The sequence below is a fragment of the Anas platyrhynchos genome, chromosome 4 (genome assembly GCF_047663525.1).
Source record: "Anas platyrhynchos isolate ZD024472 breed Pekin duck chromosome 4, IASCAAS_PekinDuck_T2T, whole genome shotgun sequence".
Classification (NCBI taxonomy): domain Eukaryota; kingdom Metazoa; phylum Chordata; class Aves; order Anseriformes; family Anatidae; genus Anas; species Anas platyrhynchos.
In genome coordinates, this window is record NC_092590.1 from 32,623,234 (window position 1) to 32,642,846 (window position 19,613).

Sequence of the window (19,613 nt, forward strand, 5' to 3'; positions counted from 1 at the left end):
ACAAGGTATGCAATTCAGTAATGCAGAAAAAAAATTAACAGTATAAGAACAAGCAAAAATATTGGTCACATTAAATCAAATTATAAATTATTACTCTATTTCAGTATCACTGTTTCACCTCTCCCATTCTAATGGAATACTTTGTTGTTTTTGTCTGTGTGTTGTTTTGTCGTTGTTGTTTTTTGTTGTTTTGAAATGAAGGACTGGTTCTATAAGCTACCAGGATAAGAAGAAGAAATTAGGCTATCAGTGGACTATGAGAATATATAAACATTTGCCAAGTATGGACAGATAAGCTAATATGCAGCCCAATTTTCACAGGTATTCAGTGCTGTTAAGTTTCATTCAAGCCTGAGAAAAATCAAGGACAATCACAACACTACCCTGTGCACTGACATATGATCAAATTAAGTGACAGGAGTGTCAGTCTTCCTAAGGATGCTTTTAAGACACTCAGCTACAAGTCTGACACTCAACTACAGTGCCATACACAAAGGGAAGACATACCCATACAAATAGCTGGAAGACGCGGGTGTAATGGCCAGCTGTATACGTAAATAAGCTGCAGTAGCATTAATGCATCTAAGTACCTAACTAGCGAAATAGACAATCCTTGATATGTTTAACTCATAATATTAAATGTAATGGATTCTTTTAGTTCTTAATTACTAAAATATTGGCACAGAGAGCAAGTTTTTGGAGATAGAAAAATTTCCTAAATATTTGAGTTCCAAATACTGTTTCAAATGTTTGATGACAAACCCTACAGTGAACACCTACAAGGCAGCTGTTTTTAGGAAACCTAGAAAATTATCAGCCTAACAGCAAATGTTGTATTTGCTATCTCCATAATCTTGTTAATGGTTTGAAATCTAGATACATTATCAACTCAAGTTTTTTCATTATCATGGTATTATAAAGAGAAAACAAAGAGCTAAAATTGTGCTGCTGTCCTCCACTGAACTTCAGTTTATTTTTAAAACTTTTAACTGACAAGATAAAGTATTTCTATTTATTTTAATTTCTTCCCTTTATTATGAATAACCTTTTCTTGGTTTTGGCATAATATCTGGTCATCTGTTCTTTCTCTGATTAAAATTTATTTTTAAAGATCATAAAGGTCATATGAACAAAAAAATAAAAAACAATAGAAAGCCTCCTGAATCTACAGACAGAAGTGATAATTATTTTTAAAGATACTGAAAAAATAACAGCTGCTAGATGAAAACATTCACGTTGATACAACCACAATCTTATTTGACAGCTTATGATAAAGAGACCTGAATGCACATAACATGTGCAGTAACATATTTAAGTTACTACAGAAAGATCTATTCAGGAACAGAAATCTTGTGACAGAAGAAGCAAAAATGTCATCCCTCTACTGCTCCATGTCTTCAACATCATCATTTGGAAAGCAGTAAGATAAATCTCTCTCACATGACTTGGCTTACATGCCACAAGGGCCACTTAGGCTTAAACATTTCAGTTTACAAATTACATTATGCCTATAATTTTTCAGCTCACATGAGTATGTTTGCAACTTGAGAAGCACTAACATTCAAGCACATTAAAACTGTGTTTAACCATTTCCAAGTACTTGAGTCAAATCCATAAATCCTTTTTTTTTTTTTTTTAAACCAATTTTGATTACCTGAAGAAGAATACAGAGTAGAGCCTGAAATCATTTCTACATTTTTTGACTTTGCGGGAATGGCAGATGCCAAAGATGCAGCCATTCGAAGAAGCTAATAAAAAGAGCATGCTCTCTAGATCCTGTTGAGTCTTGCTGTTACGGAAATACTTGCCACTCAGAGGAATGATGTAAAGATGGGAAACTTCTGTACACAATACTAAGGTGGGAACTCACTTAGTAATCACAAGCAGCAAGTATTTTGTGGAAAGAGAAAACTTCAGTGATCCAGCAGAGCAGGTTAATATGAAGAAATGTAGAGGAAAACAGAGTACCATCATCCTTCTACTGTATTTTACCATCAGATTTCTCAGGGTGCAAACCTATCAGAGCTGGTAGCAAAAGCACTACACAGAATACAGAGAAGTTTACAAGCAACAGAAATTACTACAGACATCGCAATGTCAGCAAGTTTTTCAGTACAATTTTTTTTTTTAAATAAACCAGCACTTGAAGAGAATTGTAATCGTCCCCTTCACTCCTTTTCAAAAAAAGGAAACTGGAATAAAGAAAGCAATGTTTTATGACAGGAATCTAGTCACTTACATAGCTTGTATGGGGTGAAAAAAGTAACAATGACTGACAGCTCATCATTACTATATTATTTTGACTTCCAATCAAACAGAGAAGAGAAATCAACGTGTTATTGACTATTTGAACATTAAAAAATAAACCTCTACAAGCATATTTGCAAAAGTCTGTGCAAATCAGAAGAGAAACTAAAATCACTCCTTGCAGATTTCAAGCTAAAAAAGTGTTCTTATTTCCTCCTCAAAGACTATCCTTCTAAAACAACAAGTTGTTTTATTCTCTGTCCTGAGGGATATCCCCCAAAGCCTCAAAGGATGGCCACTCTACTACTATTCTCTTTCTTCTCCAGTGCATTCAATTTAGCACAAGCTGCCTCCATCTGCAGCTTTAATTTATGCTAACATAATAAAAGAAATTAAAATTGTAGGCTTTAATTTTTTTCTGTCTTTAAGCAGTGATATAATTCAGCTCTTGCAACCATCCCTAAAGCCATTATGTTTTTGATTGCATAGTCCTCTTCCCCCCTGGCTTCCCAGCCAGGAAAAAAAAATTACACTTACAAAGTCCTTTAAAAATGTTCAGTGCATGGATGTGTGTGTGTTTTAAGAAAAAAAAAATCAGCAATTACTTACATTTTCTATAAAGACAATACAAAAGCTGTTATAATATTGAAGCAGGGGCATTACATCATTTTCTATCATTGCTTCCCCAAAGCAAAAGCCAAACAGTAGAACATCATTTATTAAAATTCTCTGAACACCATCTGCAACTGAAGGATATTCAGAACTGCAATGGTTTTTCTTCTTGATAAATGGGATTTGCTTGAATTCTGAGAAAACACTCCCCACAGCTCTGGTAGTGAGACATTTGCTGTATTCAGTACATTATAAGAAGGTCCAGTCTAGGTAAGTGGCAAGCTAGAGAATTGACTTTCTACCCATTTATAGATAAAGTGCTGACTAAATAGTCACGCACTTACTGAAATATCTTCAGTGTTGGAAACTAGTTGTGAGATTAAAAATATGTAACAATCTTCCCACTCACAGAAGCGACCTTAGACACTCAAACAAAAATGAAACAAAACCCACACACCACTGTCTTGTAGTCTTCTTCTCTAGTGCTCCCCTCAAATGAGGGGAAGTGATGCTCAGTACTGCAGTTTCAAGAGTGAAAACTGTACTGACTGGGATAGTACGTAAACTGATATTTAAGCACTGTCCTTTTAGGTAAGGTTTGAAATCCCTCAGACTTCAGAAGGCACTGAATTGTTGGTTCTGTTTTTGAGAAATACTCTTAAGTATTAAACTAAAACTTCAAAGTGTCTGCACAGCTATTGTTACTATATCCTTCTCCAGCAGCTACCTTTTAACAACAAAAATTTGGATACCTGACACAGAGAAGGTTTCAAGTTAAGAACCTTCCTGCAGGCAGATTAAGAGCCCAAATCCCTCCCCATCCAGGATATCCAGCTAAACGCTTCTGATATGATAAGGCTCTCAAGGTTCTCATTCTCCCCTTTTTGCACTCTCACTCCTTCCCCCACCAATACTTTTTTTCCTCTCTGCTAAATACGGTGGTTGATTTTTTGTTTGTTTTGTTGTTGTTTGTTTTTTAGTAGTTCACAATGGATTTTAAATCATTTTACATACAAAGCATTCAGCATATAGCTCTAGACTCTTCTAGAGCAGGGGAATGCCAACTAAAAGGCAACCTGAAAACGCTGTCCTTTACAGATGTAGTACAAGATTATATAAGAAGTTAAGAAGCTTGTTCAGAAAAAGACTGAAAACACAATGTGTCCAATGTCCTTTCAATTTAATTTAAGCTTATGATCTCCCATGCTGTTTGAAAATACTGCAGTCTTTGTAAAAACTGTTCTACCAGGGCAGACTATAAAATACAAAGCAAAAAAAAAAGTCACTGGCCAAGAGTAAGACAGTAAGAGGCACTCTGTATACAGCATACTTCAACTGCATTCATCTATATACATCTGGGTAAAGCATATTGGAGCAAGGTAACAAATCCTAATTCATACACGGCTACTCTGTGGGTGACAGCGTACAGTTAATAACAACTTTATAGATACTTCAAGATCTAGAAACACAAGAAAAATAAATTGATTTTAAAAAAAAGTAAATTTATGGTGTAGAACAGATCCTCACCTGGAGTTGTATTGAAGTCCAAGATGCGGTGATGGGACTGCAGTAGATCAGGGTTACTGGATGACAGGGTTCCACTGACAGGTAAAGCAGGAGGAATGTGCTTTGTTTGCCTCAGTCCTACAATGCTGTCATCCTGAGACTGGCCAATTCCAATGTCACTGCATCCAGAAAGAAATAAAATCAGCACTTACAAACATTCAGAGCTTGGACTACAGCAGTGGCACGTGGGGGTTTCTATAACACATTTTCCACGCTTTGAGGAATTGCTGTTTAGAAGTTAATATTCTGCAGACAGCAGTGCTTTCTGTCTAGATTTGTCAACAGCACCCAAATGTCCACTCACCTTGATCAGACCTGCCTGTTCACAGTGACAGCAGATGCTCACGGTCACCACTAAGCTCTGAGGATCTGCTACACTTGTCATCTTTTCATTGTTTTTATCTCATGGGCCAAGATCTTTATTCAAAAGATACATCACCATTCCTGCATCACCCCAACTTTGACTAGTACTGCCGTCCTCTCAAAGCCGCTGACAACTGAATCTCACAGATCTTCCACCCCATCACAGAGAGGATTTGCAACTGTATTTCGGGAGTTGCTGTAACCATAGAGCAGCCTAAGATCTCTCAACAGCCACATAACAGAGGATTGTTGAGCTCACCCATTTCAGCCTTCCTACCCTGTATCACCTTCTCAGAGTTCCTCTTCACTAAATGTAATTGAAATGACGCCAGCTGACTTGGAAGGCCACAGTACATATCCACAGTTGGGTGCTACTGGCATTCCCTCCAAAGTGTCTAACAGGTGCAAATAAAGCATTCTGTGATAAAGGTGAATGATTTTGTCTATTAAATTGTGAAAGGCTGCATCTCAAAGGTCAGTAGTGCTAGACAGATCAGAGACAGAGCTATCATCCTACTATAGCAGGAATTAATCTGCTTATTGCTTGGAAGCTCATAATCAGCAAGTGAAGCAGAGTGACTGCTACAGGACATCAAGGAAGTAGGTGTTGAACTTTTAAAACATTATGTTTGAATTTGTAGAAATTTTAAAAAAGTAATGTTTCTAAAGTTCTTAGCTTCCCCGCAAGTGTCCATATACTTAACTGGAAAGTAGTTACTCAGTTTACTCTATTTTTAAAATTTAGAACTCACTCTGACTCTGGTTTCAGGTTATGCAAACCAGAAATTAACCCCAAAAATTCAGCACTAGAATACTCCACACCCCATGAAGATACTTTGCCTAGTGATAAGGACAGTAATTTATTTTGTGGGTCAAAGGAAATTTCTGTTACTTTCTGTATACACTTGCCATACAGGGAGATAGCAAGAAGAAATTACTTTCCTGCTGAATAACAATGTGATAGAAGGGATAGCGGAATAGCAAGTGTCCAATTGCTTTAATATAAAGCATGCTCTGCATCCCACTGAAGGGCTGCAAATACAGAGGAGAGAGGATCATCTGGGATGCTCCACTCTGGGCCAGAAAGAGCTCTGCTACGGCTGGAGGTGGGAGCCATGTTTAATCCTTATTTGAAGCAAAAACCTTCTGAATCTGAAGGGGCGACAAGTACAGAAGCCAAGGAGCTTACGCAGTGGCTGCAGCCAGAGGCACACTTCAAGAGATGCCTCAGAGCTGGCAGAGAGAAGGAGATTTCACAGTAGCTCCAGAGGAAATTATGCTATTTGCTCAACTTGGAAAGTTACTTGATGTTATCAGACTAAAAAGCAAGACTGAAGGAAGGCATTATCTCCTGCTCAGAATTTGTCTTTGTCACTACTTTAACATCTCATGAAGCTGACAAACTCTAAGAGTTAGCATATGTTCTAGAGACACTGAGACACCTGCAGCATTCACCTTCAAGAAAAGGTGGACAGTTTCACCTCATAAGCTGGCCAGCTGACTCATGAAGTCTTTAAATACGTACTTTAATAAGTAAATCAGCTTTTCTATCCCACTTGATTTTTTTTTTATTTTATTCTTTTGAAGATGTGAGAATAGGTAAAGTCCTTTAATAACGAATTGTATTGCATGTATTAGGAAGAACAAGACAGATGTGTCTACAGAACAGGAAGAAAAGCACAAATAGGTAAATCTACAGCTATTTATCTCTATGCAGAAACTGTGCAGACAAACAACTGAACGTCAACAAGCTTTGCAGACAAACTGCTATATATAAAATGCACGAAGTAAATCTAGCAAAAGGAAAATAAAATAGGTCAAGTGTACTGTTTTCTCAACTCTTACCCAAAGAGGTCCCTGAACAGAAAAAGTGCACAAAAATGAAAGGCATCAAAGAAAAAAGTGAAACCAACATGAGAATTTTATGCAAAAGCTATGAATAATGGTGAACAATGCAAAAATCACATCCAAGATGATGCACGGCTCATCACAGGAGCAAACATACAAGATCCGTGAAATAAAAAGAAAGTTGTAAAGACAAACAGCATAAAGTAAGGATTTACAGATTCTCCTCTACTGAAATCCATCTGCGTCAATTTGAGAAAGATTCATTACTTGTATATAATTACTTACACTCCTCTAACTTGATGTCAGTAACATCCTATTTATTCTGTTGCTAATAAGTTTAAGAAGAGTATTCATTTTTTGAGTGGGAATACCTAATAAACTTATTTTGTTTTAATGATAGCAGGAAAAAATCCTAGATTTTCATTTTAGGTGTTTTTTACATGAGTTTACATAATATAGATATTCCTCAATGGTATGCAGAAAGTGAAAATAAAATAGAAAATATTTATTACACATCAGCAATTATTACACACTCTACAATTCATTGCCATTTTCATGTTCCTCCCATTGATGCCATCTGTCTTGGACAAGAACCAGATTCCCATAAAACCATATAAAGCTCATTGTTTCTGAGTTCCTCAGCAGAACTCCATTTCTAAAAGGTGTTCATAGAATAAAAGGTATCAGAAACCAGATTTAGCTTTATTCTATTCAGAGAACCAAAGTTCGAATTTTAACCTCGGTCTCCTTTACAGCATCATGCATACATTCTTATAGACCATTGGACTGTGTATAAATTGAATTTACTACTTCTACCAGCAATTTTCAAGCAAAATATGGAGTTAGTATGAAATTAACTGCCCAGGATGCTTCCAGTTAACAGTTATCTTAAAAAAAAAAAAAAAAAAAAAACAAGCCATCAAAAAGTATTTATGCCATTGCTGTATAAGAATATATTCCTATTGATGTCACAAATTGTATTGTTAGCAATCTATGGTCATTCAAATATTTAGACTAGCATTTTCTTCTAGCATTTTAGAAGATACAAAAGTGTTTTGTAATAATTAAAGAATTAACAATTCTTTAACAAAATAAATTTTTGTTCTCTAACGAAAATAATTAAAGGATCACGACAAATTTGAAGTATCATTACAAGTTTTTAAAAACATAACACAATGCAAGTATTTAAGAAAAGAACACTCACTTGTATGGTTTCTGAGGCAGAATGCTGATTCGAGTCTTGTCAAGTATCTTCTTTAATTTATTTCTTCCCCCAACTGTGTTGGCTTTACTTTTCTTATTTACTTTTTCTAGTCCTATTACCTGCTCCACATCAACAGCAAGGTCTGGGATGGAATAACGGCTTGCCTTTTTAATATCACCTATTTTAGGCAGGTGGGGAGCACCATTTCTTTTTTCCTCAGACAACCGTGTTAAAAGTTCTTTAAAAACTGCACAAGAGAAAAGAGTGGAAAGAAGAACAAAAATGTAAAAAAGACTGTGCACCTGACCAGTGTAATATTAATAGTTAGAAAAAAATGTTTAGCACATTCTGTTAATTCACATATTACTGGAATTTAGAGATTTTTTTTTTTTTTTTAAAAAGGACACTAATTTTCTGTAATAATCAGGAAATTGGCCCAGCTTGAAAAAGAAATACGCTAGATGACCACATGGTTGCTTGGATGGTGTCAGCGGAAGGAATTTGACTTTTCAGTCTAAGGACATAGACTTCTGCAGACTAGTACCATGCATTAAAGAGTACACTAGACAAAAATGACATAAGAAAATTAACTACCATAAAGGAAAGTTTTAAACTGATGGCCAGCAAGGAAAGCTCACAGACAGGTAACAGCAACAGGATCAAAAGTCAGAAATCAGAATGGAAACTAACAAAGTCATAAAACAAACAAAAAATGAGAAACTATGAGAATACTTAAGAGACATCTTGGATGTTTGATATGGCTGTTGTGTCCACCTGCCTTATGTACAAGAAAACTTGAAGTCTTAGAAGGCCAACAGACTGGGTATGGCATAATTCTAACCTCAAAAGGCTGAACTTATTACTGCTCCCAGTTGTCTCCCACAGGTCTCTAACAAAGAGTCATCTAAGAGGCAGACACAACTGATGAATTTGTTAACCAGTTCTTCTACTACAACTTTGCACTTCACAAAAGTGACAATGTATTTATATACAAACAAAACCGATTTGCTGATCAAGTCAGACATTTGGAGCAAGAGAAAAGGTATTCATAGATAAATGTGGAAAATTATCTGATTTGTAATGAAATTGAAAACTATCTGGTTTGTAATGATGAATGTACTTCTCAAAGATAATGAACCTGTGCTAGGATAGACTACAAGACTAATACTGGAGGCCACACAAAAACTATGCACAAATGCCTCCTGAATTTCAGGAAGCGATAAGAAAGTGGTTTTTTTGAATGTTTCTAAATGAAGCAAGGCCACTGCTATGGGTCTAGTAGAGAACATACCAAGAAGTAGTGATACATATACCATCTTGTGTGTAGGATGTTGAGGTAAGGAAGAACTTAATTATTTACATATTTTTGTAAAGAATAACTTGTTTGTACAGAAACAGCACAATGTGTTTTTGAAGAAATGAGAGAATGATTTTCATTTTAGGAAGAAGAAAAGCCCTCTGTATTGTCAACAGCTCCCTCCTTACTATAAGTGGAAAACCACCATAAAACAGGGATGCATATTAAGACGGGGGAGGAGTAAGAAAAAAAAAAAAGAATAATCTCAACTCAGGGATAGGGTTGGGGATACTAGGGGCTTTGAGAAGATAAGGTAAGAAATAAAATGTATGTCAGCCAGCTGGCACTTACCGAATAAGTCTATGCTAAATGTACAAAAGCAATTTGCTTTGAAAACAAAATGAAAAAAAATCATTGTTTCTTCAGTATTTTCTATGAAATTGATGATTAAAAATACAGAATTGTAGAAAAAGTGAGAACAATGGCAAGCAGCTTAGAATGAGTATTCAGGGCAAGGCTTTTACTCATGTGTATTCTTTTTGTCCTTAACATTCATCCATTCCTCCTGAAGTACACAACAAATTACTAGGAGTCCTTAAAAGCCTCAAATAATGGAGAGCTAAAGAAAAGCAAAGGAGAAACAATAACTATACTGTACAGAAAAAGAGTTTGGGGGCTAGAGAGAAGTACAGGTGGGAAGACGCTGTTAAGAAATAGGAAACTGGTTTGGGGATTTGTTGATAAGGAGTATTTCATGCAATGCACAGGAAGTAACTGTTCTGTTCTGTTACTCTGTGATTTTGGTATTTGGAGCAGAGCAACAAGATTAAAAGCTGAGAAAGCACAATTTATGAAGAAATCATGTTTAGTCTTAAGACTAAAGCAACACGATACTAAAAAAAAAAAAAAAAAAACAAGCAAGTTACAAAGAACACGTGCTTGTTTCTCTATGTATAACTGCTAAACAAGCAGATACAGATGAAACATTAGAATCTTTACTGCAAAGGAAAAAAAATCCCCAGGAAACAGATTTGACAAGTGACTTTTGGAGATAACCTAAGCATATTTAACCATCAATTAATTCAGTGAAATCCTGTGGAAATATGCTGTCCTACTTATTTGCAATGAAGAACCTCATCATGAAAGAGGTATTTCGGGAACATATCACGGAATTATGTTAATAATCCAAGTGTCCGGTGGTAAAAATTAAATAAAACCCACAAATTGTTTATTTCTTATGATGGTAACTGAGGTCCTGAGCTGCTTAAAGAAGACTCTTTCATGACTTCGTAAGTACTTGTAAGAGACAAACAAAAGATTCAGAGGGTTATTCAGAGATTATCATCACCTAGCCGGTAAGAAAGTTTTTATGAACCTTGTTGCACTCACAAGGAACAGACTGAGAAAGTATGAGCATATGCTGTTGACAGATGAAAATCACCAAACAACTGAACTTCCAAAAAAGACTTCTTTCTTGAGGAAGGACTGTTACACATATGGACATGTTTTATAACTTCAAGCTAAATGGTCACTGCAGTTCCTCTTAATCCAAAAATATGCACTCGTGAGAGTCAAGTGACTTCATATAAGATGTTGCTTGAAATTTTTTCTTTACAATTTTCAACTCTGACCCTTTAGAAGCTGCAAACCTCCTTCTCCTATTCTTCCCACCTCAGAAGTATTTCAAACAATCATTTTAAGTCATTTCCAAATGTTTTATGTATAAAATTAAAAATCCTATCTAAATTAGAACACAAGTTAGAGCAAAGTGCACATAAACTTACCAAATAAATTGGTTTTCACAGTGATAGACAGATGAGTGTTATTTCTAAGGATTTCCATGGCTTTTGACAGCTGAATGTTTTCAAAGTTTTGACCATTCACTTCCAGTATCTAAAAATAAAGAGGTAGTTATTTTTATTTAGTGAAGAGAATGGGGGAAAAAGAGGGGAAAAATAAAACATTTTAAAATGACATACCTGGTCTCCACGTTTCAAGCCTGCTTCTGTAGCTTTGCTACCAAAATCAACACTGTCAACAAAGATGCCAAATCCCTTTTCTGACCCTCCCAGCAAGATAAAAGGCAAAGGGGCTTCTCGAGATGGCTTTGTTAAGGTTATCAATCTTCGTTTCGCTTTAGCAGCACAAGCGATATTTAACAGCCTCAAATGTCCACCCATTTTCTATAAAAAAAAAAAAAAAAAAAGAGAAGCATAATGAGTTATGTGTAATAATAGACTGACTGCTCCATGCTATCTAAAATTGTCAGAAAAAAACATTCTTACCTCCCTCTCCAAATTGTTCTCAAATTCTTCCAGAAATCGAGTCATAGCAGGATCTCCTTCAAAATCATTGAAGTGATTGTTCACCCACAACAATACTACCCGTGTAACCTGAAAATTAATCAATAATTTATTTCCCAAGAAAGCCCAGATCAGCACTATTGCTAATTCCTTTAAAAATACTGCTTCTTAAAGCTTCTCTAAGCTTCCATCAGGATTCTAAATACTACATACCCAAACTTCACTGTTCACAAGGAAAGAATGAAGTATTAAAATTGTTTAAGGGTTGTATTTCATACAGATTACTAAAAGTTAGAAAATTTAACACTGGCTGTACCAAAGTTGTTTGAGCAGGGAATAGAGCACACACAGGTATGAGGCACTGAATTAGATCCATTTCTGATTTGTAACAACAATTTCCTGTTGTTTACAAACACATTTTGTTGTTTACAAATACATTTCCAAATCTGCTTAATTCTTCAAGCGCTTTTTTTTTTTTTTTTTTTTTTTTTTTTTTTGGCTCTTGAAACTCACAAAAGTTGAGATAAGCCACCATTAACTTCATCAGGTATTTGCCTGTGTAAAAGAGTTATTGTATGTTTACAGAGGCAGGAAAAAGGAGCTATTGTGAGAAGCAGGAAAGAGGTCTTAACAGCAAATACATGTAATTCTATTTCTTACATTCAATCTTTTGGTTTACACCTCCTCCCTTCTCTTCATCCCCGAGGTCCCCCATTGAACTATGATTATCAAGTTCAGAAGAATGTTAGCTGGTATTTTACAGTTTGTTAGGGAGGGGAAAAAATGATATTATCAATTAATATTCCTGAACAGTAAAGCCACATAACAAGAGCCTTTTTTTTTCCTTTTTTTTTTTTTTTTTTTAATTTTTTTAAATATATACTCCCACTAAAATTTGGTCTTTAGATGTGATTTGACCTGGAACATCAGCAGCACTTGTCCTGACAAAATAGAATATTTTTGACCTTTATGGCTAAGATTGATTCACGCAATTTTCAAAAAGCTCCTTAATCAAAAATGGTTGTTCCACTCAATGTTCTCAGAAATACAGGTATATTTCTTCTGCTGAGGAAGCAAGTCAATAGGGAGAAAAACTGAACGTTTCAAGAACTGGAGCTTAGAACAGAATCTCATACAAATTTTAATCACAAAGCTAGCCACTGTCAGTTCTTGGACTCTGCACAAAACCTAAACCTCTTATTCTAAAGATCTGTGACAAAGCATCCAAAAGCAAACTCTGCTACCCTCATGGGAGCTGTATGGTTTATTGTGTTCATGCAGTTTCCAAGCGGATTCCCTTTTGTGCTGAAAAACAAATGAATTCAGAAGAATTGCTGAAATTCACAACCAATCTAATCAACTACAATAGAAGTCCTAGAGAGATTAAATTTCTAAAAGGAGAAAACAGCATAGTTTCTGCACTACAGCTCTCAGCCACAGGGAATTAGGCTAGAGGTAGCATTTCTGGCATATTTGAGACATTTTCATCTTTAAAACTGAAGATGAACTTCCTTTCTGTTAAACATCTGTGTTGAAAATCACACTGGAAGACCCAGATAATGTCTAATGAAATCTGGGACAACTACAAATTTTTAAGCAAAACGGGAAGTTGCAAGCCATACCACATCATATATTTTAAAATACTTCAGTATCAATACTGCTTTCAAAGTAGGGGCTTCTTGCTGCACCCAGCAGACACTGCACTGAAAAGAGTTGAACAGTGACTTCTAGAAGAATGCCACTACTTCTATTTCAACCAGGAGAGCAGCTCTAAAAAACGGTTTAAGATGTTATGTCAAGTACCCTGGTTGCAAGGAAAATCATAAGCAAGATCAGATCTCAAATGTCCCAGTCTATCACTGGCTACTGATGGTGCTCCATAAGTTTTTATCACCTCTTTCCCTCTCCTCCGCCAGCCCCTAAACCAGACAGACAAAATCTTCCAGGTCCTGTGTTCCTCACTTATTTATCTTTGCTCCTCCCAAGCTTTTCTGATTTTTGCCTTTCCTGCATGTGAACCAAGCAGCGCTTCTGTCAGGGCTGATCAATGACAGAAAGGGTTGGCTCTTAAGATGGCAGAACAAGAGCTGCTCTGTTTCCAGACCTGATACCAGCAGCTGTGGTTGCTCATGCTTTTAAAGGCTGTTGAGATTATCCATGGGAGGACAAGCAAAGTAAGTCTAAAGATGGTATTATAGATCTGAAGCTCTAGCAGGTCTGTGCTAAACAGTATTAGCTGCAGCTTTCCAGTGTACATAGCAATCAGATTTTCACAGGAACAGTGAGCACTTCCCTGAAGCAAAGCCTTGCCTCTCTACCAAATATACTTTCTCCAACGTGCAGACAAACTAGCATTTCTAGTAGAAAAATACCCAAATGGAAATAAAAGTTGAAAACCAAAATTTTATTCCCCTAGCTTCAAATTTGAAAACAAACAAACAAACAAACACTTTTTTTTTTTTTAAACTAGTGTTTTACATTTGACAAATACATACATTCAAAGTAAAGCATTACAGTGGGAAGCTCAGTATAGTCTCAATAGACAGCGTGCTGCTATCAGTGTGCCAAAACTGAATACACAGGGCCTCATTCTTATCCCATGGTAGTTTTGACTGGGGAAGGGGCTGTTTGATTGTTGTCTTGTGTTTCTTTTTTTTTTTTCCCCTAACACTGCTCAATGGATTAGATTCTTAACAGTGGCTCTATTTTACAGTATCTTTATATAATGATAAATTACCACCAAATGTTCGCCAAATTGTGTTAATTACTATTATATGTAGACAACAGGACTCAGTTACATGCTCAGATTTCAAGGCACAATAGAACTACGTTAAATGAGTTAAATAAAAATGTTCATTATTGAAAATAGCTTTCCCTATACTTACAAGCAACTCAGTTAAGTAGTAATAACATAGCAAGGTAAATTATGGCTAATTTACCTTGCCTGAACAAGTTTGTACTTAAAGTACAGTAAGAAGGAATATTTCTATAGTTTTATCCATGCATTCTGTCACTAAAATTGTGTCTTATTCAGTTTAATCGCTCAAAAAAATAATTTTATTCTTAGTAGCTTATGTTTTTAATGCATATAATAAGTGTATAAATTTTAGGGGATTTTAACCTTATCCCTGAGGCTGGGGTCATTGAACCACTCCAACAACTTCTTCCCCACTTCCATTGGGCTGGAAAGAAAGGTCCGATACGTCAACAGGAAGTCTTCTATAAACGTTGGGTCTACCACAGAGTGCTCTTCCACCAAATGCATTGTTAACCTTTCAGCTGTTCCCTATATATAAAAGAAAGAAAAAACACTTAAAAAAATAAAATACATTTTCAATTAACAAAAATTTGTTTTCTTATATCATATTGAAGAATTACACTAGAAAGAACAATACTGGTATGACTGATGAGATAAGCAAAGCTTCTGTAATTAAGTTTTACAAAAATCACTTCGTTACTCACATGCATAACTTTTTAAAGTAGAAAAACTAGAAATTTTTACTTTCAAATAGATGTTATCATATATTTCATCTAATCCCGGGCCTTATTTGCCAAGTTCAAAAGTTTATAGAATACAGACCTTTGCAAGAATCTTTCCCTTTTGCTTTTACCTTGATGACAATGTGACCTTTTCTTGTTCCAGTGCGATCAAGCTCCCTGTGCTCCTTAACCATCACAATCTCCCCTTCCTCTTCTACCTTCTGCATGTTCTTTTCCACTTGATTGAGGATACGGCAATAATCTTGCTGGGCTATACAAACAAACTGGAAAGAATCATCACACACCAGTATTAAAAGGTAAAGTCTTCAGGAAACTGTTTAGACTTATGATGCAAGCACTCTATTAATAGAAAAGGTAAAGAAGGTTTTCAACCTGTGGTTGGCCAAATCTGTTATTCCAGCCATTCAGCTGGAGTAAGCAGAAGAATACACAGTATTTCCAATACAATCTTGTAATCAGAGGAGGCCAAGATTCATCAGAACAAAATGACGTGGCATTACCAGCCATTTTTGCTTAGCTGCTTTGATCTCCCTGCTTCAGAATATGCCTAGTACCTACACTATCCAAATATAATTAAGACCACCCACTACAACTCGGAAAGAAATACACATACACTATGATTTGCAAATACTTGAGATTAAACTGTCTCCTTAAATTAATTTGGGCCATTAACTGAACAGAAAATAGTGGGTTTTTTTGATTGACAAGCTGCAAAATCATCATGCATATACTTAGGACAAAGGCACAAGATTCCCAGAGATAGAATTTTCTTCTGCATTCTTCATAATTTATTTAGAGAATTTTTCTATTTCCAGCAGCTATCAGTAGCTGAAACAGATCTCCTACTGTTTGGATTTGTTGCAGAACATTATTCTAACAAGATACAATTTATGCACTTATTGGAAGTTAGACTCCATTAACACATTTTCACCCATTTCAAAGAGCATCTGATAAGAAGCTAATTAGCCATCAGGACCAAGAAAAACACTTAATTCACCCAGAGCTTGGCTATTGTCTTCTGGATAGGAAGCAGTAAGCAGCCATCACATATCCAGATTAGGCTAGCTGTTTTATGCTATGAGAAGTGCTCCCTTACAACTGTTTGTGTTAAAGCAAAGGTCAGAATGTGTTTCTTGAAAGGTCAAGACTGGCTGAAACTAAAACATCTTCTACTCTTCATCATGGGACAGATGTATTAGTCTAAGATTCAGTAGCTGAGCCTGCTAACGAAGAACGGCTCTTACCCGCAGTAAGAGAGACTATAATAGCTAACAGATCTTGAGATCTTACTAAAGGAAACTTTGAATCAATGGATATATGCAGCAGGCTGCTAGGCCTTAAGTTTCGCAGAAAGCACACAGACAAACCTCTTCATCCAAACCAATCCCTATCCGGACGAAGAGAATTCAATTTCCCAGCCCGTAAGTACAAACAGCAGGAACCATATCTTCCAAGTACTGCACAGAGTTATGCACTACAGATTTTATACATACACCCAGTTTGAAATAAAACTGTCTGGCTATTCAGTTGAATTATTTCTATATGTACCTAATTTTGCATGTGTTACAGTTGGACACTCTACCTGGCAGTCATCCACTTTGGTCCTCATCACCCCTTTCATATACTCTTTGTCCATGGTAGGGGAAACACCAAAACTGTTTCCCATGCACAGTATCTCTGTTCTTCCATCAGGATACGTCACTTCCACAGAGCCATTCAAAATGACTGACCAGGAATCCAGCTACAAATTAAATGTTGCAGGATACATGAAGACAAAATCATTTAACATCGTAATATCATGCTATACAGATACAATCCCTTCTTCCCTCTCCCTTCCAACAGACAGGAAGTATGTATGTTATGAAGATTATTTTCTTATGCTTTTACTGAATAAGAAATGTTGTGCAAGGGCTTAAAAAAAAGCTTTCAAAGGAAGAACGAGATGACACAATTTTGACACTTAATTTACCTGCTCAAAGTTACGTTTTTTTAAAGAAAAAAAAACACAGGACCATAACACTGTGGACTCTGGGATGTCTGGTATAACAGGAGAGTCAGAAGTAACTTCTACTTTCTACTGACCTCTTCTCCATCATTCAGTACAATAGTTCCTGCTCTCTCCACAACTGCAAACACCATTACAGCACAGAGCTCTCTCCTCACTGACATTGTCATGTTGGCAAAAGCAGGCAATTGATGCATGAATTCCAGTAGTTGTTCTGAAGGAGAAAAAGCCCACTGAGTCGTGCATGTCAAAACAACAAAGCACAGCAAAGATAGTTCTTCAGAAAGATGCCTAAGGCTACTTAAGCTAAAACGCTGCACAATCATTTCTGTATACTAATAAATCTCTTACAGTGGCCTGTTGTAATTACTGGGTATTTTGTAGGCACAGACTGGCTGGTCATACCATCAATAGAAACCCTGCAAAGTAAAAGTCAGCATAATAGACAAATTGTAATTTAATCGAGAGCTCTGAGCACAGCCAATGAAACTGTAATTCTCCATCCAGCCAGAGCAATAACTCCATTACGACTCGGATAAAACATAGTAAGACATTAGGCAGGGAAAATTCTCAAAACTGAGCATCTTCTTTGGTAAACCCATCCATTCCATGTCCAGTCTAAGCATGTTAACAAAAAAAGAGTTGTCATCTGGCACATTTACAAAGATCCCCTTGGATGCGCCAGGCAGAATAGGATTACTGTTTTACAGGTGACTACTGCTTTTCTGGCTTCTGTATGTATTGGAGTTGCACTTATACTCAACTATGTGCTTCTCCCATATTTTAATGTTTTATATAGTCATAGCTATACAGAGCACATTTGTTCTTAATAGTCGTGGAATGAGGAATTATATGCCCTAGAGGTTAGATGTTTCTGCGTTTGTTTTCATCAAAACCTACTAGAAATAGTTAATACAATTCCATCTTTTTCCTAAAATTTTATTTATACAGAATCACAGAATGGTTGAGACTGGAAGGGACTGCAGAAGGTCATCATGTCCAACCCTGCTCAAGCACGGACACCCTAAGCAGGTTGCCCAGGATCATGTCCAGGCAGCTTTTGAAGATCTCCAAGGAGGAGACTCAACAGCCTCTCTGGGCAGTGTTTGCCAGTGCTTCATCACCTGAAGCACAGTTCAGAAGTGTTTCTTGACATTCAGAGGCAACCTCATCTGTTCCAGCATGCACAATGCCTTTTGTCCTGTCACTTGGTACCACTGAGAAGCGCCTGGCTCCATTGTCTTTACACCCTCCCTTCAAGTATTTGCACACATGGATGAGATTCCCCTTGAGCCTTCTTTTCTCTAGGCTGGACTGTCCCAACTCTCAGTTTTTACTCATAGAAGTTATGCTCCAGTCCCTTTATCATGTCATAATCAACAAATCATCATTTAGGTATATTTTGATGAATGGCAAAAAAAAAAAAAAAAAAAAAAACAATCACACACAAAAAAACACCTGAGACAGTGAAACAGATTAGATTAGAATTCTAGCTTTGCTTTCAATGTATAAGTCTGTACATTAACACAGCAAATTAGTTTTAGTAGATTTCCATTTATGTAAAGGTCTTATAGCTCCACTATTTATAACAAATGTTGTAAAAAAAAAAAATCACAACTTAAAACAAAAAAATTTGATAAGAATCCAGTGATGACTTTGTCAAATTTCTAACAATTTCCAGTAAGCAACAATGCTTACTTCATAAATCAGTCTTCATTTCAATTAGAAGTTGAATGTTGAAACCTAAAAGGTCAGCACTGATAGCTTTCCCCCATATCTTGTGCATTTTCCGGTTCTTTGGCTGTACTCATTCATTGGCCTTTAGAGATCAGCTTACAGAATAAACACTAAACTTACCAACTACAAAAGCCAACAACTAAAATAAAACCCCAAGCTCAAAAATTACATTTTTCTGGTGAAGAAGAACAAGTTTGATGTCATTTTGCTACTTTGTAATACTTACCAATATCATCGTCTGTCCTGTCTATTGGGTCTTTCTCTAAGCAGTCTCTAACAATATCTCTACTCATTAAAGGATCGGAGGCTCTTTCAATGTCTTCTTCATCATCATCATCCTCAGAATCCACTGCTGTCTCTGGCAACCCACTGAGATCCATATCACCAGCTTCACTTTCTGTAGCCTAAATTAATGCATATAAACAATTAAAAAAATGAAAGCATTCACATGTGTTCTTCACTGCTCTAGTTTCCTATTTAATATACAGAAAAATGCTACCTAATCTGTCAAACGAATTTTTGTATTGCTTTTTTCTTCACATTTCTTTTTAAAACAACAAACCATTTATCAACGCCAAAACAATGTTAAACAAGGCATTTAACATGTTTCAATCAGCCATACATAAACAGGATTCAACATAAATTATTTAATTAGCAGGTCTTGGGGGAATTGTAGGCAGTTTATTCCAATAAATTGTTCCTTGAAATAGATCACTTATTTATTTTAATCAAAGTTAATTTAAAACATATTCTGTTCCCATCCCAACATTACATTTTCAGACACTTATGAATGCAATATTATCTTACGTTGGCAGTCTGGTGAAGTAAGCACTGCATCAACGTGCATCAAAAATTGTGTTCTCTCTGTAGCCTAAAACTGCCTGTTTGTTTTTTTTTGTTATAAAAAAATGAAAACATAGTCCACATATA

General features: G+C 36.0%; 1 protein-coding gene across 11 annotated transcripts in view; it reads right to left on the reverse strand.

Annotated features, from left to right (window-relative positions):
- RAPGEF2 (Rap guanine nucleotide exchange factor 2) overlaps positions 1-19,613 on the reverse strand; it is a 181,193-nt gene that overhangs the window by 18,613 nt on the left and 142,967 nt on the right. For all 11 annotated transcript variants that reach the window (XM_038178784.2, XM_072037352.1, XM_038178778.2 and 8 more), the window contains 10 exons: positions 18,910-19,087; positions 17,024-17,160; positions 16,524-16,682; positions 15,052-15,204; positions 14,562-14,726; positions 11,423-11,530; positions 11,117-11,320; positions 10,922-11,030; positions 7,841-8,087; positions 4,387-4,544 (listed from right to left, as the gene is read on the reverse strand). In XM_038178784.2, coding sequence (XP_038034712.1) covers positions 4,387-4,544; positions 7,841-8,087; positions 10,922-11,030; positions 11,117-11,320; positions 11,423-11,530; positions 14,562-14,726; positions 15,052-15,204; positions 16,524-16,682; positions 17,024-17,160; positions 18,910-19,087 — 1,618 coding nt within the window. The remainder of the gene's footprint in view (positions 1-4,386; positions 4,545-7,840; positions 8,088-10,921; positions 11,031-11,116; positions 11,321-11,422; positions 11,531-14,561; positions 14,727-15,051; positions 15,205-16,523; positions 16,683-17,023; positions 17,161-18,909; positions 19,088-19,613) is intronic.